The sequence below is a fragment of the Megascapheus bottae genome, chromosome 3, assembly GCF_031878675.1.
Source record: "Megascapheus bottae isolate mThoBot1 chromosome 3, mThoBot2.hap1, whole genome shotgun sequence".
In the NCBI taxonomy this organism is placed as follows: domain Eukaryota; kingdom Metazoa; phylum Chordata; class Mammalia; order Rodentia; family Geomyidae; genus Megascapheus; species Megascapheus bottae.
The window spans coordinates 14,917,707-14,941,933 of record NC_143511.1 but is presented as its reverse complement, the minus strand read 5'-3'; the positions used below and the strand labels follow the sequence as shown (position 1 = coordinate 14,941,933).

Genomic DNA, 24,227 nt, shown 5'->3' with positions numbered 1-24,227 from the left:
TATGGAGGCAATAAAAACAGCTGCAGATTCTACCAAAGGGCTTTGCCTTGATTTCTACAGTTGGAGGCGGTGCCCAGCTGGATTTTCAGAAAGGGTAAAGGCTCCCATTAGACATATCCCAACTTTGCACCACCCACATTTCCATTTCTGTCTTCAATTGTGGATAGTGATGTGCAGACCCAGCTGGTCCCAAGAAAAGTGAGTGGGTTAAATGCAGGGCCGCTCTCCAACACCACAGCATGGTCACTTCAGGATCAGATGCACTAATAGCACAGAAAAGGTCCTGATTGTTGTTGTTTCCAAGATTGGGGGTGTAATGCTTTCAGATGGGGGTTACGTATGTTATATGTACACCCCCCACACACATATGTTACATTGCTTATATTCTGTATTTTCTAGCAATGAAAAGCCCACCAACTAAGTACTGAAAGAATTTCAGTTGTTCTGTAGCCAGATTCAAGTCTCAAGACCTCAGTCACTGCTTTCACTAATAGAGACCTGGGAAAAGCATATGGGTTTTATCCAAGGAAATCACCGTAGCCACGCTGTGAATGGAAGAAGTGCACAGAATTTCTTTCTTCTTTACATAGAGAGTCTAGTTCCTCTCTCTGTTCACTATGATTCTGGAATTTCCCTTCTGTCATGTGCTCAATTCCTCTAATGATCTGCTGACTATACTGCTTCATTCCCTGAGCTAGCCTACTCATATTTTACTCTTATATTGGAAATAAAGGTCATGCTGTACATTTTTCTGGGGCAGCCATAATCCCTTGACAGGTAAGTAGACAATGCTGGGAAGAGGATGAGGAGTTCTACCTCCAAGTGGAATAGAAATTCCCATTAGCCATATTTTTGAAAATACAAGCCTTGATTTGGGTAATGGTTAAACATGCAAACACCCAGGCTTCTCTTTTGTGTTGGGTGATTTAATGGCTGGCTCTCTATCCAGCCATTTATATTTTGTCTGTCTGTCTGTCTTTTATTCTATCTATCTGTCTGTCTGTCTGTCTGTCTGTCTGTCTGTCTGTCTATCTATCTATCTATCTATACACAATCTCCCTGTCTCTGTCCCTGTCTCTGTCTCTCTCATCTATCTTTTAGTTGAGTGATTGTTATTAATAATGACATAAGGGAAATCCTATATTCTATGTATAATTTTAAAAAGTTGTTTAGAACCTGGACATCTCTAATGCCTCAATAACCTCCATCATTGCTTAGAAGGCATTTTTTTTCTTCCCATTTTCTAAACCTCTATTCTCTAGCTCTTCTTAATTGCATTCAGTCTCAATTGTTTTTTTCTGTTAAGTTTTTAGCAAGGATTTGTTTTAGTATAATAAAGGAAGAAAAGGAGAAGAGTAAGAGAAACATTTCCTGCTTCCCATGCAGGAAATGGGAGTTGAAAACTTGTTTTGTTCCTAACTTGAATAGATTATACCCCAAATAGTTAACTACAGCTTATAATTTCCATCCTATTTCAAGTCATTCCCATTCCACAAACTGTGGTTCACACTAGTACCAAATAGTTTGCTATTCTGCGCACTAGTAAGCTCTTCAAGCTTTTACAGTTCATTTTCACATACCATGTCCTTCATGGAATACCTTTTCTCATTAGTTTGTCATGTATATTTCCATTTTATTTCAAAAGTTCACAGGACATCTCCTTAAAAGTTGCTTTTAATTCCTCTAGGCATTGGTAAGTCTTGCTTCATCTTTCAGCATTTCAGCTTTCTCATAGCTATACTGCATGTGATGTTGCAAAAATTTGTTAACTCATCTGTCTCAGTAGATGTATATGGGGACAATGTCCTCATTCCCTATTATAATTCCTAGCATACATTGTAGTCGGAATTTGCAAAGTGAATTTCACTTTTAATAACTTTATTAAAGGTTACTACCAAGGAATATGGATTTATAGAAATCCAGCTATTCATTCATTCATTAATCTATCTATTTAGACACAAATTTAGTGAACTGTTATTAATTGTATCTAAGCATAAAAGTATAGAGAAACATTCATACAATAATTATACACTGAAACAAAGATTGAATACTAGGTAAAGGGTAGCAAATAGCAGGAACATGAGGAGGGAAAGCATGTGAGTGATGACACCTGGGCTGTGTGCTGCTGATGTAAAAGATTATCTAGAGTAGGAGGAAAGAAGAGGCCCACAGCGAAGGGAAGAGCCAGTTCAAAGGCCTGAGGGAGTGAGATAGTGGGACCAGAGCCTGAAAGATAAGATGTGTGCTCTGAGCAGAAAGGATAAGGGGACTTAGGGCTGGAGTACAGTCTGTGTTATGGAGTACACAGATAAAGTATGTTATGGGATATTTTGATAGGCTACAAATATTATAGGGCACTTTATCTTTGTCCTGATTGGAGTGGATATCTAGTGACATGTGGACTTGGGTCAGTATGCTGTTATAAGTGTGTGGGGATTTATACTGGCCAGGTAGATAGTTTATTATTAAGGCTGTGCGAGTATCTTCGGAACAACACATCATTTGTCATTGTTCTCAGTGTCTAGCACTAGACGATAAGTAGAATGGGTGACCAAAAGTTGCATATTGCCTGCTTTATTTTGCATTCTTGAAATTGAGGCTGTTTTAGACAAAAACAATTACCCAAATTCGTTGGAGAGCTTGTAATGATTCCCAACTAATGCTAATGTGAGAAATGTAGATAGTGAAGTGACTGCTACTTTCCCACTCTACTCAAGTGTTTAAAAAGATCATCCTTAAGGGTCTGCAAAGCTAATTGACAGCGTTAGAACCTGTTTTCTCTTGTTCTCTAACATTAGTTTTATTGCTCATGATAATATCTAAAAGTCTCTCTATTACTAAATTATGATTGGGGCCTCAATGGATTCTTTGGTCCCTAGAAGTCCTCCTAAAAGAAAGTAAGAAAAATTAAACTTGTCTCTTGACAATTTGGAGATATATTGATGGGCTCCAACTTTTAGGAAATGTATATTCTGTGGGCAGAACAGGAGTATCTATGGCATAGGGTCTCTAGTTCTACCTCTGTGCTGGACTGGTTTTCCAGTGAACCAGAACATATTTTTCTTCATAACCTCTAGGACACTATGAGGTTTAAAAATAACACGGAAAAGTGGGATGGATGTTGGGAGGTGATTTGCTTTGTCCTGTGGGCAGACCGCACAGCCTTAGACTATGGAGTTTCAATAGATTTCTCTAATCACTTCTTAGAAATGATTTCTTTTCCTAAGGCCAAGATTTCATTTGAACCATTAGTGTAGTTAATATCAAAATCAGAGCTTTCTGTGCACAGTGGTAGAATGTGTGATTTGCCTGTGCAAATGAAGTCCTAGGTTTGATCTCCAGAAACACACACACACAAACACACACACACACACACACACACACACACACCCCAAAACTAAAAAACAAATACTGAGATAAAGAAGTGATTTCTGAATTCCATCATAATTTCTGAAGTTCTTTACTTGTCTCACTGATTAATAAGTTGCTAGTTGTTGCGGAGGAAAGGAAAAGGAAGGGGAGTCTTTGTTGAGGTTTTGGGATGAGAGTAGTTGTTTTGTTTTTGTTTTTTTTTTTCAGAATATTCCATGATTTAAAATATTAAAAACTGTGTGTGATACTGGCACATTTCCACTGTGTACTTTCATAACTCTCTGGGTTCTCTTTAATCTATCCTCTGGATAGACTTCTCCAATGCAATTTTCGATTATGCCAGTAGTACATCATTGGGTGAATAAGAACCATGGCAACTTTCTACTGAACTTTATTTAAAAATGACTAACGGGGGAGAGTGGTAGAAGGGGCAATAGTTTACGAAGATGCATTGTACTCATATATTGACATCTACTTAAAGTACAACTGACTGTACAACCACTTAAAGATAATAAATAGAATAACTGAGACCATTCTACTAGAAAATGCAATTACTTTATTTTCTTCAAATATCACGAGATGCTATTTATGTTATATTTCATGGTGGAATGGTACTAAGTTTGAACAGAAAGCTACATGCTTGTGAGACAGGCACTCTATAACTGAAGTCATACCCTCAGCTCTTGTCTGTAGCTTTAAATTTAAAAAGTGTCACAACTTAAGAATAATAATCTGATTTTTTTCAACTCCCACAGTAACCGAAGACTGATTGGCCCATGGCTTACCTCTTTCTCTGAGAGATAGTCATCTTGGGTCCTCTGATTCATCTAACAGAGTTTTAAGTCAGGGGTCAGCAAACTATAGGCCAAATATGGCCAACAGCCTTCCTGTACACTAGGTTTTATTGAAGCTTTACTGGGCCATGTTTATAAGTGCTGTGGCTGCTTTTGTGCAACTTTTGCCTCCCCAAGAGAATTTGCATACAATTTGGTGATTCCCAAAAGGGATTCATAGGGATGCCTAGTCTTTGGAACTGGCAGAATGGCCAAGGAATGGCTAAACCAGAATACTGGGGACCCACTCACCTCAGTTCTGCTTTAATTTCCTTTTATAGGATTTTAAAGTTTTCATCATAAAGATTCTTTACATTCTTAGTTAATTCCAAGGTACTTAATTTTCTTTGAGGCTCTTGTAAAAGGAGTTGCTTTCCTGATTGCTGCCTCTTTCCTCTCATTGTTGGCATATAGGAAAGCAGTTGATTTCTGAGGGTTAATTTTATACCCTGCTACCCTGCCAAAGTTTCTAATCATCTAGGCCCTCATTCTATAAAACTATTTTATCATATATTCTGATCATAATTATCATGATCTAATGTTCCTTTTAAAAAATATTGCATGTGCAATATTTTCAAAAACTAATACAATTTAACTTTTTATGCTATCCGAGCAGTTAGTCTTTTGCTTTACAATTTCTTTAAAAGTTCTTAAGCTCTGGAACTGAGTTTTTGGTTTATAGTTAACAGAATTAACACCTTTTTTGAGAAATGGATGTTTAAAAAATCTTTTATTTTTACTTGGGTCTGAGGGAATTGGAAGAAACAGGGTCTACGTTTCCCAATGTTACTTACAATACTGTCCTGTAGAGATCTGACCCTGCCTTGCCTGAGGACTACTTAGGGTCCCCTTAACTGTCCACTTCATGACCATGAACAAGTATTGTTAAAAGTTCCAAAGGCCAGAGAGATTTGCTCCCTCAGCGAAAAGAAAATTCTTAATTGTCCTTAAGTAGACTTTTGAGTGAAACTCTTGCTAAATACCTCATTTATATGCACTGCATATCATTAACATCACAATATCAGAAGGCATTATGGGAATGGACATGCACAGTTGGGAAACCATCATATCAGTACTACCTGCCACATAAAACTGTCAATAATGATGGGCCTTTTCTGTGGTAGGTATCCTCCCTCTGCTCAAATCCTGTCAGCCTTAAATTGTGTCAGACATCATTCATTGTGGCCTTGAAACTTTCTCTTTTAAGTGAAGATGGCTTTGGGAACCACTGCTGGAATTCATGTACATTTGTATCTTCATCCTAGGCTATTCTCTAACAGACAATTTTGGTACTTCAAGGAAGCATTTGAGAATAGCCTAGGATGAAGATACAAATGTACAAGTCATCAAGGGATGTTGACTTTGCATTCTGTTTAGCATATTGCAGAAGGCATGTAGTGATATACTGCAGTTCAGTTATAGCCTCACTAAAAAAAAAATTAAAGGCTGGAAGTTTGGCCTACTGGTCGAGTGCTTTCCTAGCATGCACAAAGACCCAGGTTTGATTCCTCAGTACCACATACATAAAAAAGCCAGAAGTGGTACTGTGTCCCAAGTGGTAGGGCTAGCCTTGAGGAAGTTCAAGGACAGTGCTTAGGCCCTGAGTTCAAGCCCCAGGATTGGCAAAAATGTTTCAAAAAAAATTAAAAAAATTATTTTTGTAGGTTGTTGGACAAAACTTACATTTTCCAAGGCAGCACTGAGCAAAGTTTGATGCTTGCTGATCTTTTGTCTTTTAGTGTTGGATGTGTTTTAGGGCCATGGACAGAAAGTCTCATATTGTTTGTCTAATTTGTGTTAAAACTTTGCAGATGCCATTTCCATGATTCCTTATAGAAACACACACACACACACACACACACACACACACACACACACACACACACTGGATTAAGATACAGAGAAATAAACATGTCTTGGCCTCAGTTTCTAAATTGCAAAATGAGAAAGCCAGACTAGCTTTCTTAGTCAGACTGAAAGTTTCTCCAAGATCACTTTCAGCAACAAGCGTGAGAGACTTCTCACTTCCTGTCGCCTCTATTATTCCTTCATGGACCGTGACATTAAAAACATAGGCTTCTCTCCAGCAAAACTTTAATTTCAGAGCTTTAATTACAAAAGGAATCAAAATACTTTCACATTATGTTTTTTAATTTTATTTTTAATTATGTTTTTGTCTGCATTTTGTTTCAAAGAAATGAAGGCCTTGATTTGCCAAATTGCTACATGTTTCCTTACCATACAACTGTCCTAGAAAGTCAACCTAAAACCATTTTCTAAAAATGCATTTTTAACAAGAAAATTTGTGTTGAACCTTTTTTCCTTTAACCTCACTCAGACCTCTTATAGAACTCTAGAGTTTCCATACCTTAGTGCCAAAGGCACACCAAAGAAATTCAGCTTGGTTTAGTAATTACTTGTATTAGTCTAGCTCAGAGTTGTTTTATTCTTAATGGCTTAGGAGAATGATTTGAACACTTTGATTTTAGCAATAAAAGTTCTAATGGGAAAAGTAGGTGAATGTCTATGTAATGTTTAGCCTATTAAAGCAGCCATATTCAAAGCATTTGCAGAGTAAATTCTTGCCAGGGACTCCAGGAAGGTTCAGGCCAATGAAGAGAATGGCGTGAGAAAATAGGGAAGCTGAAGTCAGTCTGAGGGAGACATTTCCTTCTCCAAATGAGGCTCTATGATTAGAGTGGAGATTTGTTTTTATCCCTTCTCATGGCAGGAATGCGGGAGAGGTTTCTCCATAGTCTCTCCTACAGTTTCCCCAGGATTTCCAGGTTGTGGATTTGTTCCTAGTATATTAATCAGGACTCCCCAGATATACAGAACTAATGACTCTGACAAACACCCACACTCAACCCCTCACCTACTCCCCCCACACAATAAAAAGACATCCTGAGTTAAAGGATCTCTTCCAATTATGGAGACAAAGAAGTCCCATGATCTGCCATGTACAAGCTGGAGATCCAGAAAGTTGGTTGCATTATTCAGGCTTATTCCAAAGCTTCAGCTTCATGCAGTCCCTAAGTTAAGGCTCTCATTCGGAGACTAAGAGAAGGCAGCTATCTTTGCTCTTGAAGGTAGCCTGAAAAAGGGGGGCAACTTCGTTCCTTATCCTTCTGTTGAGGTCCTCAAGAGCTTAGATGATGCTTACCACTACTGGAAAGGGCCAAATGCTTCACTGAATATTTAATTCAAATGTTAATCTCATTTGGAAACATTTTCAGAGGCATACTTATATCTGGAAACCCCATGATCGAATCAGATTTACAAATAAAATGAGCTACCACACCAAGGCTTCTTCCTGGAGCATATACAGTTGACTACAGTTTCTTAAACTATCTATGGAAAACAGCTAAGTTGTTTTCCTCTCCTCCACTGTCAATGGATACTTGTGTAGAATAAGTATCAGCCCAGTTAGGCCATTGGAAAAATGGCATAAAGCAGAGCTATCCACAGTAGAAGTTTCAAGTTTTTATTACTATGTTTAACTATTCTGTCAATTTGTGACAAAAGTTCCCATTCCTTTCACCTTCTACACTTGTGTGGTAGATAGTAACAGAACAATGTACACAGGTATCAGTCTCAGCACTTAGGACAATTGCTTTCTTCCACTACCAATAATTATTTCAATAGTGTTCTTAGGATGTAAAGCTGGTTCCATATAACTGAACGATGACACTAAAGCAATGATTTCTTTCCTAGCTGGATGTTGTGCTGGACCTGCCCTGAGGATGAGTAATGGCTGAAAAATGAAACTTTATTCAGGGAATAAGGTGTTAGATTCTCATCACTGTGGCAAAACAACAACTTAAGGGAGAGGCAATTTATTGTAGCTCTGGTTTTAAGGGGTTCATTCTACAGTCTTAGGCCTTACTGAGACTGGTGAGGCAGAACACCATAGTGGCCACGCATGTGGCAGTGGAGGCCCACAGCATGGTGGACAGGAAGTAGAAAGAGCTAGAGACAAGAAACAGCCTCAAATCTGCCCTCAGGGACCTATGTTCTCCAGCTAGCTAGTTTCTGAAACGGGGTCCAAGCCTTTAATGTGTGAGTCTTTTGGGGGAGAGAGATCTCATATCTAACCCATACCATATGGTGAGAGAGATGCTAGATCTACTCCTGTAGTAGAAATAGCAGGCTATAAATGAAAGTTTTTGTCTTAAGCCACAATTCATGTGGTTTTCTATCCTCTGTAAGAAGAAAAGAACTCCATCTGGTGAATTTGTATGCTGATTCATTCTAAGAATATTAATCACAGAAACAGAACCAATAGAGCAAAGAATCAATACTTTATTTCCCCATGAACTCTCGTCAGCCTCCTTGTTAGTCTGAAATCAGACTGTACTCATACAGGTTTTTGGTTTGCTTAGGTTCATTCTTTCTAGATCTTACTAAGAATTGAACTTAGCTGGGCACTGGAAGCTCATACCTGTAATCCTAGCTACCAGCAGTCTGAGAACTGAGGATCACAGTTTGAGGGCAGCTTGGGCAGAAAAGTTAGTGAAACTCTGATCTCTAATTATCCAGCAAAAAGCAAGAAGTAAAGGGGTGTCTTAAATGGTAGAATGCTACCTTTGATTCAAAAAGACAAATGACAACCAGAACCCAGAGTTCAAGCCCCAGTACTAAAGGGGGGGGAGGTGCAAGAAAATATTTAGAATCTTGAGAATGTAAGGTGTTAGTACTTTATTATTCTTAAGTACATTTAGAACCCAAATTTTTTATTTCATGAGATTTAAGTATGATTATACAACAAACCCTCAGAGAGACGTATAATAGTCACAGCAAGTTATTGCAAAAGCAAACAAGAAATAACAGCAACTATCTACACAAAACATGTCCAGTGTTCATAGTATTCTTTGTAATAGTCAATAAGTGGACCCAACTCAAATATCATCAGCTGATTAAGAGAAATCAAAATGTGGCATGCAATGGAATATGATTTAGACATAAAAATGTAACATTACCACCTGTTACCTATATATACAGTTATATATATGTTACTTATATGCATATTTATTTTACAAATTATTTGTTATTACTGAAAATAGGTACATTGATTATGTAGGAGAATTGTTAATGTATTCTTTCTATAGGATTTAGAAAAGTCACTCTGTCCACTGAGAAACTGGGTCTGTTTATGCACAGAGGTATACACTTGCTTGTTTATTGCAGTAGGAGGATATTGAAAATTGATTGAGGTTCCTGGAAGTACAATATGTCATAAATTGGAAAAGAATGTGTTATACAGCATGGTTGATGTTAGTGTAGGAAGGAGAGACACTCAGGACTCTCACACAGTACTTCCAGAGTTCATGGCTAATATGATACTGAGAAGAAGAAAGGATACTAAGAAGGAGAAAAATGAGGAAGAAGAAGAAAAGAAGGAGTAGAGGGAGAAAGGGGAGTGAAAAAGAGAAATATAAAGATATCTAAGCCAATGTCAAGATCTTAAAAGAGAACAGCTAAGGATTGGGATATAACTCAGTGCTAGAGAACTTGCTTAGAATGTGTGAGAGTCTGGATTCCATCATTAGAAACACAAGAAAATAAGAGAGAACAGCAGTTTTTTTGGTCTTATTTTCAAAGACTGGTCATCCATAGAGAAAAACAGTACAGACAGGCAAGGAAGGCTTTCTAAGAGCATGCTGTGTTTCACCAGTTATGGTTTTGGCTGCTCCACAAATTGCTTGGCAATTCAGCAACACTGTGGGTTGGTGGACTCTCCTTTGCATGTGTGCAGCCCTTGACTCATGTGGGACTTCTCTCTACAGCCTCCCCATGAGCTCAGGGCAGGGACTGGGACTACAGGTATCTGTGATTCTAGGCTCCAGCAGTAAGTATTTGTTAAATAAAACCCTGGTTGAGGTGAGGGAACCTGACCTGCAGGCAGGGCACTTGGTCCTGCATAACTGATAGAGGTTTATCTGTGTTGAAGAGGGTCTTACTCCATCATGGGTGATCAAGTAAGAGTTCCAGGCCATAGGAACAAATGAAGAGCTTCAGAGTGGGTATTGTAATTCACACTTGTAGTCTTAAAATGCTGAAGGCAGAAACATGAGTTTGAGGATAGCCTGAGTTAGGTAGTGGGAATTGGTTTCAAAAAACAAAACAAATGAAATAGAACTGAAGACTCAGAAATCAACCCACAGATGTATGGCCACCTAATCTTTGATAAGGGAGCAAAAAAAAAATAGAATGGAAGAAAGACAGACTCTTCAACAAGTGGTGCTGGAAGAACTGGTTAAGCATCTACAGAAAACAAAAGTTGGATCCTTCTATGTCACCCTGCACCAGGATTAACTCAAAAGGATCAAAGACCTCGAGGCAAAAGCAGATATACAGAATACTTAACAAAAAGAAATTGAAGATACACTAGGTCTCCTTGGCACAGGCTGAAAATTTCTGAATAAAGAGCTAGAAATACAAAAATTAAAGAAAGTTTGGATAAATGGGACTGCATTTAATTGCAGAGCTTCTGTATGGCAAAGGACATAGGTAGCAAGCTAAATAGAAAACCCACAGAGTGGGAGAAGGTCTTCACTAACCATACAACAGACAAAGGCCTCATATCTAAAATATAACAACAGCTAAAAACATTGAATCACTCCAAAACTAATCTTCAAAGAAACAACCATCCCATTAAGGGATGGGCCAAAGACTTAGAGACTTGTCTGAAGAAGAAATAAGAATGGCCTATAGACACATGAAGAAATGCTCCACATCTCTGGCCATAAAAGAAATGCAAATCAAAACAACTCTGAGATTCCACCTCACTTCCATTAGGATGGCCATGATCAAGAAAACTAATAACAGATGCTGGAGGGGATGTGGCCAGGAGGGATCACTACTACACTGTTGGTGGGAGTGAAAACTCGTTCAGCCTCTATGGAAAGCAGTATGGCTGTTCCTCAAACATAGAGCTCCCCTATGACCCAGAAATTCCACAACTTGGCATTTACCCAATCATCCAGAAACAAGGACATACTAAATCCACGAGCACAGTGATGTCCATTGCAGCACTCTTTACCCTAGCAAAGATATGGAACCAACCCAGATGCCCCTCAGTAGATGATTGGATCAACAAGATGTGGTACTTATGCACAATGGAATTCTATGCTGCCATCAGGAAGAACGACATCGCCCCATTTGTAAGGAAATGGAAAAAATCATATTAAGTGAAGTAAGCCAGACTCAAAGGAGCATAGGCTCAATGGTTTCCCTCATTTGTAATAATTAATACAAACCTTGGACTCTCCTACCAGAGGATTACAGTAGCTCAAAACCTAGATACATAAGGCCATATAGGATGAAAGGACCTCCAGGGTATGGAAACAAGAGCCATGTAATGTGTGATTATTGTTCTTAATGTACTATGTTATTTTTCATCTCTTTTGTTGTCCCTTGGTTAGTCTCCTATTATACATTATCTTACCTTATTATCTGTTATATTGTATACATAATTATTTGTTTGAAATAGGAAAGGGAAGGGGGGCAAGATAAGGGGAGGGTGTGGGGGGGGAGGGAAATGGGAACAAAAACATGAGAAGGGGTATCAATGTGTGTGAAATAATGAACCTTCTATCTGGCGAATATAACTGTAACCCCTCTATTAATTACAATAAAGATATGAAAAAAAAACAAATGAAAGAGGTAGGTACTAGTGTCTCACAGCTATGATTCTGAGGTTCAAAGCCATTCAGGATAGCTAAATCTTTGAGACTCTTATTTCCAATAAGCCAGCAAAAAATCCAGAAATAGAGGTATTTCAAATAGTAAAACACCCTACCAGCAGTGAGCTGAAAAAGCTCAGCAAGAGAGAGACGCCTAGAGTTCAGGCACCTGTTCTGCTATAGAAAAGAAGTGCTATTGGGAGTACCTGCCAGCTCGAAAACTGTTCCTGAAACAGCTCACATGACGATTAAATGTTTAGAAAGAAAGCCTTGAGAAAGGAGTGCGTGTTGTTATTTGGAATTGTTGAAAAGTAACTGGTGGGACTGGGTGTAGCTAGCTAACACTTGTCAGCGACTGAGGAGGCTGAAATCTGAGGATCATGGTTCAAAGTCAGCCTGGGCAGGAAAGTCCAAGAGACTCTTATCTCCAATTAATCACCAAGCAAAGCCAGAGGTGGAGTTATAGCTCAAGTGGTAGAGACTAGCCTTAGCATAAAACCTCAGGTACAGCACTCAGGCCATGATTTCAAGCCCCAGGACTGGCACAAAACAAACAAATTTCCCCCCAACCTAACAAGTAGGATCTAAATAGTATGACAGACAACTTTTGGACATGTGCAGAGTGATTACATAGCCGATGTTCCCAAGCTATTGATACGACAAAAAAGATACTCAGGCCAGATGCTAGTGGCTCACACCTGTAATACTAGCTACTCCAGAGGCTGAGATTTGAGGACTATGGTTCAAAGCCAGCCCGGGCCCGAAAGTCCAAGAGACTCATCTTCAATTATGCACCAGAAAACTGGAAGTGGCACTGTGGCTCAAGTGATAGAGCATTAACCTTCAGCTGAAGAACTCAGGGACAGCTCGCAAGCTCAGAGTTCAAGCCCCACCTCAGGAAAGGATGTTACACCGTGGGGCAGAAGCTGCTCAAGCCTACATTCTGCCCAAGGCTTTGGCTTTTGTACCCACGGGCATCCCTGAGCCCTTTTTCAAGGTCTGAGTGGTCCATTCCTTAGTACTCTATTACTGACCCTTGGAAAAACTGTTATGAACTTGCAGTTGAGGCCCAGACTGTCTCTAGTTTAGGTAATTAGATGAAACTAGCCAAAATATCAAAACTTGAAATCAAAGCAGGCAATAATTGACTCTTGAACCTGAGGGGGGGGGGAGAGAGAGAGAGAGAGAGAGAGAGAGAGAGAGAGAGAGAGAGAGAGAGAGAGAGAGAGAGAGAGAGAGAGAGAGAGAGAGAACACAAGAGAAAGTGAAAGATTACAATCATGTTAAAGTTTCAATAACTTCACAAAAATAGGTGCTGTAAGCATCCCCCAAATCATGTGAAATTTTAATTTTTAACACTACTTTACAGTTAAAGGATCTCAGACAATAGCCTGGTCTAACAAATAGGAAGGGAAGGGAAGAGTGGGAAATGGACAGAAGAGTTGGCCTGGCAGGTAGGGGCAGGACTGTGGGCAGGCCCTCTTCAGAGTGCCCCTCCCCCACCCACAGAACCCCTCTATGACTCTCCTCTGCTCTGTGATGCAGGCCTCAGTTATAAAGCCAAGCCCCTACCTCCTCAGAACTCAGTTGCTTCTGGCAGCTTTGCGATTTAGACTATGGAGAAGAGTCTCCCTTTTCTGAATAGCAGTACTAAATCATGGATGAATTTAGCTTAGATTTTTTGGATATTGACCCCTCATACACCTTTCCAGGTGCCTTGGGGTTACTAATTCTGTATTTGTGTTACTGTGTTTTCTTACAAATTTATTCAACTCTTTGGAAAAATGCATACATTCAAAAGGTAAGTGTGAACCTCAATGTGTGAAAACATTTTATCATGGTTTCTTATTACTCTCATATTATATGAGGCTGGGGTCTCACATGACTATCAGACATGGCATGAGGAGGAGATGAAACATCGCTGTAGTGGGGCATGAGGGCTGGCATGGGTGGCTGGAATCAAAGTTGGGGGAGTAATTGGTTCTTGTAGTGGAAAACGCTAGGTTGATTTGTTAGAGAGGGAGCGGGAGGGAGAGTATAAACATAGTATGTTTAAAATTAATTCCATAAAAATAGTGCAACCCCAAATCAAGTGAGGTTTTAATTTTTCATTTATACTGTTTTAAATTTTCTTTTGTCAGTCCCAGGGCTTGAACTCAGGACCTGGGTGCTCTCAGACACTTTCTACCCAAGGCTAGCACTCTGCCACTTGAGCCACAGTGCCACTTGCAGCTTTTTCTAAGTGTGTGGTACTGAGGAATCGAACCCAGGGCTTCATGCATGCTAGGCACGCATGTTACCACTAGGTTATGCTCCCAGCCCTACTGTTTTGAATTTGTTGAAAAATGAATTACTTTTTTTTTAGTCAGTCCCTCTGAACACATTACAGGCTAACTGAACAAGACCAACAAAGGGCAAAATCCAACATTCACAAAGCTAAAGGAGGGGAAAAGAACCTAGAAATTATTTTTATGATTATAAAGGTGAAGTTACATAAGTCAGGTAATGAATAAATTTTTGGATGTCACCCCTTCCCTTCTTCTAGTGGGGAAATGAGTTTTAAGTTTTATATCTGAGTTTTAAGTAGACATATTCTGTTGATCAGATAGATTTGAGGACATACTTGACTGAGTGTAAATGTCTGAAGAGAAGTAAAAATTTCAGGTGCTGTCAGCAAGCAAGTAAGAGTATATGGACCCTAAATAGTGCAAGGGGCATAAGGTGTGGTCACAGATGAACAAAAAGGGGAGCTCTCTGGGATAAGTACACAACATGAGGAAAAGGTAAAAGTGGGAAATGGACAGCAGAGTCGGACAGAGCATAGCTCAGGGCTGGCCTGGTAGGTGAGGACAAGGCTGAGGGGCCAGACTGCCCCGCCCTCCACCCTCTCCCCCAAGAACCCCTCTATGACTCTCCTCTCCTCTGTGATGCAGGCCTGGGGTTATAAATCCAAGCCCCTTCCCTCTCAGAACTCAGTTGCTTCAGGCAACCTTGTGATTCAGACTATGGAGAAGTCTCCCTTTTCTGAATAACAGTACTAAATCATGGATGAATTTAGCTTAGATTTTTTGGATATTGACCCCTCATACACCTTTCCGGGTGCCTTGGGGGTCCTGATTTTGTATTTGTGTTACCAACTGTTCCTACACATTTACTCAACTCTTTGGATCCATGCGTACATTCAAAAGGTAAGGGAGTGTGGGTAAACCAAGAGATTTTGTCATGGTTTCTTATTACTGTTCCTCATGTTATTAAATGAGGCTGGTGGTCTCAGACCTCTGACATTAGAAGTTAGACAAGATGAAGCATCGCTGTAGTATGTGAAGGCTGGCAGGGGAGGTTGAAATCAAAGGGGGCAGTAATTGGTTTTTATTGTAGAAAATGCTGGGGTGATTTGTCAGAATGTCTATATGTATTTGAATAAATAAAACATGTTTTAGCTTCATTAGCTCCATAAGAATGTGTGCTCTAAAACTCCCCTGGATCAAGTGAAATTTTAATTTTGCATTCATTTATTTGAAACTTTTTGAATTCATTTGTTGAACAATGACTTGTTTTAATTTGACTCAGTTCTGTGTATTGAAGATAATACAGGCTAAACAAAGAAAAGGGGGTAAAATCTTAAGTCACAAAAGTAAATTAAGAACTTGGTTTTATATCTAAGTTTGAGTAATCAAAAACAGGCTCAAGTATGTTTCAAATCATCTACAGAATGTTTCTTGAGTTTGAGTGTAAATGTCAAAATTCTAGGTCATACAGTCCAGATTCTTAATATAGTAACCCTAAGACATGGACCTCAAACAGTACTCCAGACTGCCCCACCCTCCACCTCCTCCCCCAAGAACCCCTCTATGACTCTCCTCTCCTCTGTGATGCAGGCCTGGGGTTATAAATCCAAGCCCCTTCCCTCTCAGAACTCAGTTGCTTCAGGCAACCTTGTGATTCAGACTATGGAGAAGTCTCCCTTTTCTGAATAACAGTACTAAATCATGGATGAATTTAGCTTAGATTTTTTGGATATTGACCCCTCATACACCTTTCCGGGTGCCTTGGGGGTCCTGATTTTGTATTTGTGTTACCAACTGTTCCTACACATTTACTCAACTCTTTGGATCCATGCGTACATTCAAAAGGTAAGGGAGTGCGGGTAAACCAAGAGATTTTGTTATGGTTTCTTATTACTGTTCATGTTATTAAATGAGGCTGGTGGTCTCAGACCTCTAACATGGGAAGTTAGACAAGATGAAGCATCGCTGTAGTAGAACATGAGGGCCAACATGGGAGGGCTAAGGTTTCTATCTGAAGGAAAAGACAGTGACATAATGTGAGCAGGTGTAAGAACAAGTCACTCTGACAGGTAATCTTGAGTTCTATCCCTAAGTCAGCTATCCTATCACAAGCTTTCCTCCCAGCAGAGATGCATATGAGAGCAGTGCTGACCTCTGAGGTCTTCTGAGCACAGCCTCGTTTGTTCTATTCTCAGTGGGCTGTCCTCTGAGGGACACAGATGAGGCTGGGGGCCACAGATGTAGCAGAGAACCTCTGAGTGAAAACCCATGTGCATTGTCACAGGCAAAAACCTTTTTTGGGGGTTTTCAAATAATTGAAAATATTTGACCATGTTTCACAGTAAAATGACAGAGCAAATTTCTGTTAATTAAAATGAATCATTTAATTCCTAGCTATAATATCTTAGCTTGCTGGAGAAAGGAGAAATGAAATCAATTGAAACCCAGCCTCTCATTCTTTTTCTTTTTATTCTCAGAATCAAGGCAGAATTACAAGGAAGAGGAGAGGAGCATTTAGAGGTATGTTTTGTCCTGGCTGTTGCTCATTAATGGTGACCCTTTTCCTTGCATGAGGTGCTAAGGTCCATGGTCTTAGAGAAGTCAGTTGCTACACATTGTCTCAAAAAATGAGCCCTCAGAGGAGAGGCTCGCAGATAGACAATCAGGCCTGAGCAGTTTCCTTCAGGGTTTGTGTTCTGCCAGCTATGGGCACGTGACAGTGATAGACCTGAGCAGTGGGTTACTACTTACTAAGGGGCCAGGTGAGGCATCAAGCCACAACTTCAGTGTCCTGGCATCGTGTTAAGGAGCGGTATTCAGACACATGTCCAAGATAACCATTCAGACATGCTTCCTATAAAGAGACTCCTGTCTGATCTTTATATTTCCACTTTTATTAAGCTGTTCTGGTTTTCCAGGTCGGAAAAGTTGCCAGAGAGACATTGAAGAGGGGAAGAAGCTTCTTTCTATTTTGAAAAGGTAATTAGCCATTGTTCTTTTTCGGTCTCCATTTCATGTTATAAGCATGGATTCAGTACAGGTGGCTAGTTTTCAGAGGGGTAGCCATAGCAATGGGTATGTGAAAGGAAACAGTACTATGAGGTCACAGATGTGTGAGAACACAAAGGGGTATAATGACTGCAGGTGCCCTTTCCCTCCCCTCCAGACTAGCTGGTACTCTGTTCCCCATATTAGTTAGCTACAGCCTTGCACTTTTTGTCTCCTGCAGCCCACTGAATCATTATGATGACATCCCCCCTTTTCGGAAATTGCTGTGCCCAGACCCCCTCTGTCACGTATGTAATAGAACCACAGCTAAGGTCAGTCGTCTACTCTCTAGGGCATCCCTTCAAAATGATGCTCTCTCAGTGGCCGGTTTGGCTTCCACAACTTCTTTGAAAAAGTCACCATTCACTTCTTCGACAAACCTTCCAGGACATTCACCTCCAGCCACTTCACCCGAACCTTGCCTCTCATCCTCTTCCAATGTGTCTCTTAACAAAGTCACCCCCTTAAAGGGCTTATCTCCATCTCCACCACCTAGAGACAATCTATCATCATCTGTTTCTCCCATGGATTCCCAATTCTGGGTGGACCCATTGCTACCCGGAATTTCTCCTTGCCCATGTGATACTCCAGAAACAGGACTCATACTCAGACAAGATACCTCCTTGTGTCTGGTGGACAGACTTGATTCGTTGCCCACTTATGACCCAATAATCACTTATGACTCAACCACCAGGAACACTGGCAGTTTAAGCCCCTCTATGTTCAAACTTCCCATGCTGCAGCCCCATGCCGAGAACTCGCCTCCACCCAGCTTGGCACAGTATCACAGGGACGAAGAGCTTCCTGACCTTGATAGTGTTTCAGGTTCTTTCCAGGGAGACACCACATCCTACATTATAAATTCTGAAACTCCCTCATTTGTCTGCTCTGATGTCCTGAAGCTGCTGGAGAGACAGATCCAAAAGAGAGGTGATTTCTTGATGTCAGAGGACAAGGAAGATAAAATACCATTTTTCTCCAAACAGTCAATGCCGGAGTGCCAGCCCAGTGATTCAGGGGAACTCTTGCAGTCTGTTGCCAATCAATATGACTCAACAACCCCTCTCTCATTTGCGAGCAGCACAGGCAAACTGGGAAATTTTCACATGCACCAGCAGCAGCCCCCACATCCAAATGTCTTTGAGGATCCTTCACAGAAAAAGTCTACCCAGTTGTTCTGGGGTCTCCCATCTCTACACTGTGAGTCCCTGAGCTCTATTGTCCCTGCCTCAGGTGACTGCCCCTTAACTTGCTTCAACCGAATTATTCATGCGTGCAGTACCCATAAGCCCACTGTAATTTCTTGCGGAACAACTCTGACCTCGCCCCAGATTCAACTTCAAGCATTATCTGAAGTCATTATGCAGTCTCCATCTCAGCCTCTCCTTTCTGACCAATTTCAGGCCCAGCTTGAATCCCCACTCCCAGGTGGACCGCTTCCTGGCTCTCAGCTGTGCTCCTGCGGAGTGTGTTTTCACATGCCTGAGAGTGAGGCACAGCTTCTTACACCATCTCAAATTGATTGTCTAGAATATAATATATTACAGAAAGTTCAGAAAACCATATGGGGTTTACCGCCTGTCGTCCAAAAGTCCCAGGAAGACTTTTGTCCTCCAGCTCCCCAATTTTCATTTGCTAAACAGGCCTACAAGGCCCGTAATTCTCCAGTCTCCATACTTCCTGGAGACTTTCCTCTTGACAATGAGCTCAGGAAAAAACTAGAGCATCACCTTCGAAAGAGGCTCATCCAGCACCGCTGGGGCCTTCCCGAAAGGATCATTTCTTCTCTATCATCGATGTACCCTCTCACAGAAATCTCCCAAAACACTGAGAAGCAGTGCCAGGGACTGGCACGGATTCCTATTTTTACAGGTCATAGCACCAAACACTTAAACAAGATTGACTTGAAACAGTTAGAAAAGCACCATGAGCAGCTTCCTGAGGGGAGCTCAGTGACACCTCCTCTAGAGGAGGTTGTGAAGGAACAAGGCCACAGTTCACAGACGGGACAAAATGACCATTCGTTGAGTCATGCAAAAGTGGCTCCAGATGATCCCCCGGTACCTGACTCTCGCACAGACCAGGAGAGACTGATAGACAGGCCCTCAGCGTATAATCCAAGCACCTTAGAGGCAAGTCGACAACGGAAGGAGGCCCTGGAAGTACATTTGAGCAAGAAATTCGATGAAATCAGTAAGGGTCAGATCCCAGAAACTGTACAGAGTTCAAGGCTTTCTGTCATAAATTCTTCTAAGAATTTCCCCTGCCAGGTGAAAGAGAAAGATTTGGTGCCATTGGGGAGAAAGGGAAGCAGCTTGAGTTCTTTCCCTTATGGCAATAGGCAGAAAATTTTGGAGGATCATATTAAAATTTTTCACTGGAGAATGGTGAACGGCCTTCCACAGAAGGTTCAAGAGTCTATACAAATCTTCAATGTGAAAGAGTTTCAAACACAGTCTAATTTACAAATTCCATCCTCAGTCATTTCTGGGGTGAATTCTAAAATTGAGGCTTCTGAGGGTGCAACGAAAACATCAAATATCCCTGTTGTAGATAATTCCCTTTCTGCCACTTTACCTATGGGCAAGAAAGGACAAGAAATTCTAAAGAAATCATCCTTACATACCAATCATCAATATACAGACAAGTCGACAGTTGAGGATGGCAAACCTACAGTTTTGTACCACACAAATAACAGCATAGATAAAGCTGGTCACAAAGATTCTGTGGACAGCTCAATGCCATCAACAAGACAAGCCGAAACTGACCCTGAAACCCTAGCTAAGAGCAAGGGTTCTAGCAATAATGCAAAAAAGTTGCAAAGAAAAATGAAGAATTTAGAGCCTTTTCCTATGACTGACAAGTCTACGGAGCTAGTCAAAGCAGAAAAAGACAATGTTCAATCAGAACTAGATATTGAGATGACCAAGGAGTCAGGGAGTTCCCCAGAGGCAAACGTGAATTCTCATGAAGTAGAAACTACCCTGATTTCCCCAGCAAGAACCTCAGTTCCTGATCCTGTATCAGCAGAACTTAAAAACCACCTGATTAGTGAATTGAAGTTAAAATTGGAGAACAGGAAGCAGAGGCAGGTTCAGGAAGCTCCTCCTGAGGTCGCACCCCAGACTTCAGATCAGGGGACAATCCAGACATTGCTGACTCATCACCAGGGTGTCCCCAGTGGGGATACAGCAGCCTTGCAGGTATTTCATGTTCAATCGTGCAACAGAGGGAACAGGGTGCTCCAGCAGCAGCAGCAGCAGCCATGGGTCCCTAGCCACATGATTCCCAAAGACCAGGACAAGAATCCCCCCTCAACAATCCAGACGTCGCTCGCTCATCACCAGGTGGTCTCCAGTGGTGACACAGCAGCCTCCCAGGTACTTCACATTCAGTCGCACAGCAGAGGGACTGGCATGCAGCAAAGGGAGCCCTGGGTCCCTAGTCACATGATTCCCAAATGCCAGGACACAAATTCCCCTTCAACTACGAAGAAAGTCAAGTTTAACGCATCCAAACCACACGAACTTGGTGGAGGGGATGCAGGGCTGGAGAAATCCCCACTGAGAAGGAAGAGCCAGCCTCTTCCAGACAGGTCAGAGAAGACACGTCAGAGAAAATCTTCCCCTGCCCTGTCACAGAAGGGGCAGCCTCCTCCTGAAAATAGTTTCAGAAACCAGATTAAACAATTTTTTCAATGGCTTAGCCCTGGTACAAAACTCAAAGAGCAGGAAAGTTCTCTAGGGAAGGATAGCTCTTCATCTCTGCAAGACAGAGGCCTGGGTAAAGCTGCTTTTTCTAGAAACATAAAATCCCCCAAAGTCACAACAGATGTTGACCAAGCCCTGTTGGAGAAAAGGAGGTGTAATAAGCACGCAATAGATGCCACCTGCCCCAAAGGGCCACCTCCTTCCTTGATGAAGTTTGAAAAGACCCAAGAAAAGGTAGAACTAACAATCCAAACAGAGAAGCTCCAGAGACATTCCTCAAATTACAAGGCTACCTACTCTAAAGTAATCGATAATTCTTCTAGTCAAGAAGCTGCCACTGTGGCTCAGAATAATCCTATAAGAAATAGATGTATCAAAGACAGGGGTAGACTGCCCGCCAAAAATGTGCCATTGCGAGACAAGGCATTACATCCAAACTTTCCAGAATCTGTGCCGTACAAGGAGCCCGTACCCACACACACACCGACGACTCTCCGTAAGCGTCAACTTGGTCAAGTATCTCCAGCTGTCCCTATCTTCACAGAAGGTACCATATTGGGAGATTTGTCCCTCTTATTCAAACAGAAAAGGCTTTTCCAGAATTTTCAGAGGGGGCACTTTATTCCTCCCAAATAAACCAACTCCTTGAGAATATTGATTTCACTCAATAAATGTTCTGATAAAGTGTTTCTGTGTTTAACTGTGTTGAGGATGTGGCATTTGGGTTTAGTACAGGACTTGTCATTTAGGAAAGAGAAATGGGTTCAGTTCTGATTATCCTCTGATTTGTACTTGTAAAGACCAGAGTCATTGTGAGAATGAGCAGAGAATCACATAGGCTGTGGGGTGACTAGGCAGTGGGATAGAGTCAGGGAAGAGTTCAGGGAAGCCTGAACTTTTGGGGGCTTGGGGTTTTGCTACAGAGGGTTTTAGGTGATTTGGGGATAGAGCAGAACAGTAAGAGGCTTAATGTGTTTCAGAAGCACATGTGACCTTGCCACAGATTTCTCTGCAGAAAATCACCTAACTGATGATTCCCTTTCACGGTGTTTTCTTCAGGCTGCCAGGGCTTAGTAGCTGTTGTTTCTGGGCATTGAACTCAGGGTGTCACACTTGTTAAGAAGACACTGTCATTTGAACTATGCCTTCAGCCCCCTTTGGGGCTGCTCACTGAGCTGCTGAGCATATGACTGAGTCACAGCTCTACTTGTTGTGTCCTTAAATGGAAGTTGAGTCTCTTGCATTTTCTTGCTTAGGTTGGCTTTGAATCTTAATCCTCCAAGATCTGGTGCCATGAGCCACCAGGGCTTGGGGGCTTGATCTCAGAGCCTAGGCATTGTATTTGAGCTCCCCCCCACCATTTTCCATTTTTTAAATTCAGGGCTAGGGCACTGTCTCTGAGTCACTGAATTGAGCCACAAATCACTTCCGGCTTTTTGGTGTAAATTGAAGAGTTTTCACAGACTTTCATTCTCCAGGCTCAGTTTGAACTCAGATCTGGTTTCATGAGTAGCTAGGAGTTGTTGGTGCCCTGAAACATTTTTTTCTTTAAACCTAATCCTTGGGCTTCAACTCAGTCTCATCAGATTTCCTTTCTAGGCTCCTGAGTAGCTAGGATTACAGCGGCAAGATGTCTGTGCCTAACAAGTTGGAGATCCTGAGTTCAATCCCCAGTACAGCACAGACTGTGCAGTTGCATAATTCACCATCAGAATGGAGTTGCAGCCTTTAAATCTGCCTGGCCTGGGTAAAGCCAGAAGAGATCACACTCAGAAAGGAATTCTGGCCTATGAAACTAGGTCACAGATATTTAATTACACTTCTTGATATGTAGATTTGAGCCAATGAATCCTTAGTAGCCCTCCTTTACTGGCAACATCTTTCATATTTTTTGCCATATATTTTTAAATGTTGAGTCTCAGACTTTCTTGCTCAGGCTGGCTTTGAACTGATTATAGGCCTGAGTCACTGGTGCCTGACTCTTAACACCCCCTCCACATGTTTTTATTTTTAATGTTCTTTTTAAATTGTAATTAATAGAAGGCTTACATTATATTCACCAGATAGAACATGCATTACTTCACATTGATACCCCTTCTCATGTTTTTGTCCCCATTTCCCTCTGCCCACCCCCTCCCTTCATCTTCTTTTCCCCCCTTCCCTATCCTATTTCAAACATGTATACAGTATGCTAGATAACAAGGTAAGATACTGTAACAATATGAGTTAACCAAGGGACAACAAAAGAGATGAGAAATAAAATAGTACATTAACAATCACATTACATGGCTCTTGTTTCCAGGATATGGAAGGTCCTTTCAATTTTTTCTTTATATTTGGTCATAGGATTGGAACTCCAGGCCTAAGCACTATCCCTGAACATCTCTGCTCATGGCTAAATCTCTTTAAACCATAGCTCCACTTCCAAATGTTTTGATGGTCAATTGGAGATAAGAATCAAGGACTTTACTCACTGATTTTGAACTATCATATCTCAGCCTTCTGAACAGATAGGATTAGGGGAAATTTAAATTCACCATAAGATACTATTTCATACCCACTAGGGTAACTACAATCAGAAAGTGGTTAAGACAGTTTGGAGAAATTGGAAGCCTCATAAATGAGCATGTCAGCAGAATGTATAGTGGTGTGGCTGTTTCTCAAATTGTTACAGATTTCCCATAACACTCATCAGTTTTCACAGGAGAAATGAAAACAAGTCCATGCAGAAACTTATTTCTAATATCCCCTTTGGGGAAACGATTCATCTGGCCATTGACCAATAAGGTAGTATATCCATCAAGTGAAGTAGTATTCAAGCATAAAAAGGACTATTGAACCTGGTACTGGTTGCTCATGCTTGTCATCCTAGCTGCTCAGGAGACAGATCTGAGGATCAGGATTCAAAGCCAGCTTGGTTAGGAAAATCTGTGAGACTCTTATTTCCAATAAAATCCAAAAGAGCTGGAAATAGAGCTATGGCTCTAGTAATCAAGCACTAGCCTTGAGCAAAGAGAACTCAGGGGCAGCATCTAGGCCCTGAGTTGAAACCTTTAGGACCAGCATACACACACACACACACACACACACACACACACACACACACACAAGAGTACACACAGGAATATTAACACATACTACAACATAAGATCTTGATAAAATACTTGTAATATTAAATGTAAGAAAGTTACAAATGACTATATGATTCCATTCTAGACAAGGGAAATTATGAAGGACATATAGTCAGTAGTTATCTAGAGTTGGTGGGTTGAAAGGATGAGATATGTAATA

General features: G+C 41.0%; 1 protein-coding gene across 4 annotated transcripts in view; it reads left to right on the top strand.

Annotated features, from left to right (window-relative positions):
- Positions 1–21,623, top strand: part of LOC150065003 (spermatogenesis-associated protein 31D4-like) — a 32,818-nt gene extending 11,195 nt beyond the window's left edge. For 2 of the 4 annotated variants that reach the window (XM_090329579.1, XM_090329578.1), the window contains exons 3-5: positions 16,656–16,698; positions 17,097–17,157; positions 17,408–21,623. In XM_090329579.1, the coding sequence (XP_090185705.1) occupies positions 16,656–16,698; positions 17,097–17,157; positions 17,408–21,572 (4,269 nt within the window). In that variant the 3' untranslated portion in view covers positions 21,573–21,623. Of the gene's footprint in view, positions 1–13,472; positions 13,692–15,781; positions 16,024–16,655; positions 16,699–17,096; positions 17,158–17,407 lie in introns of those variants that run through there. The other 2 variants (XM_090329576.1, XM_090329577.1) reach the window with 2 other exon arrangements.
- Positions 21,624–24,227: the final 2,604 nt, after the last annotated feature.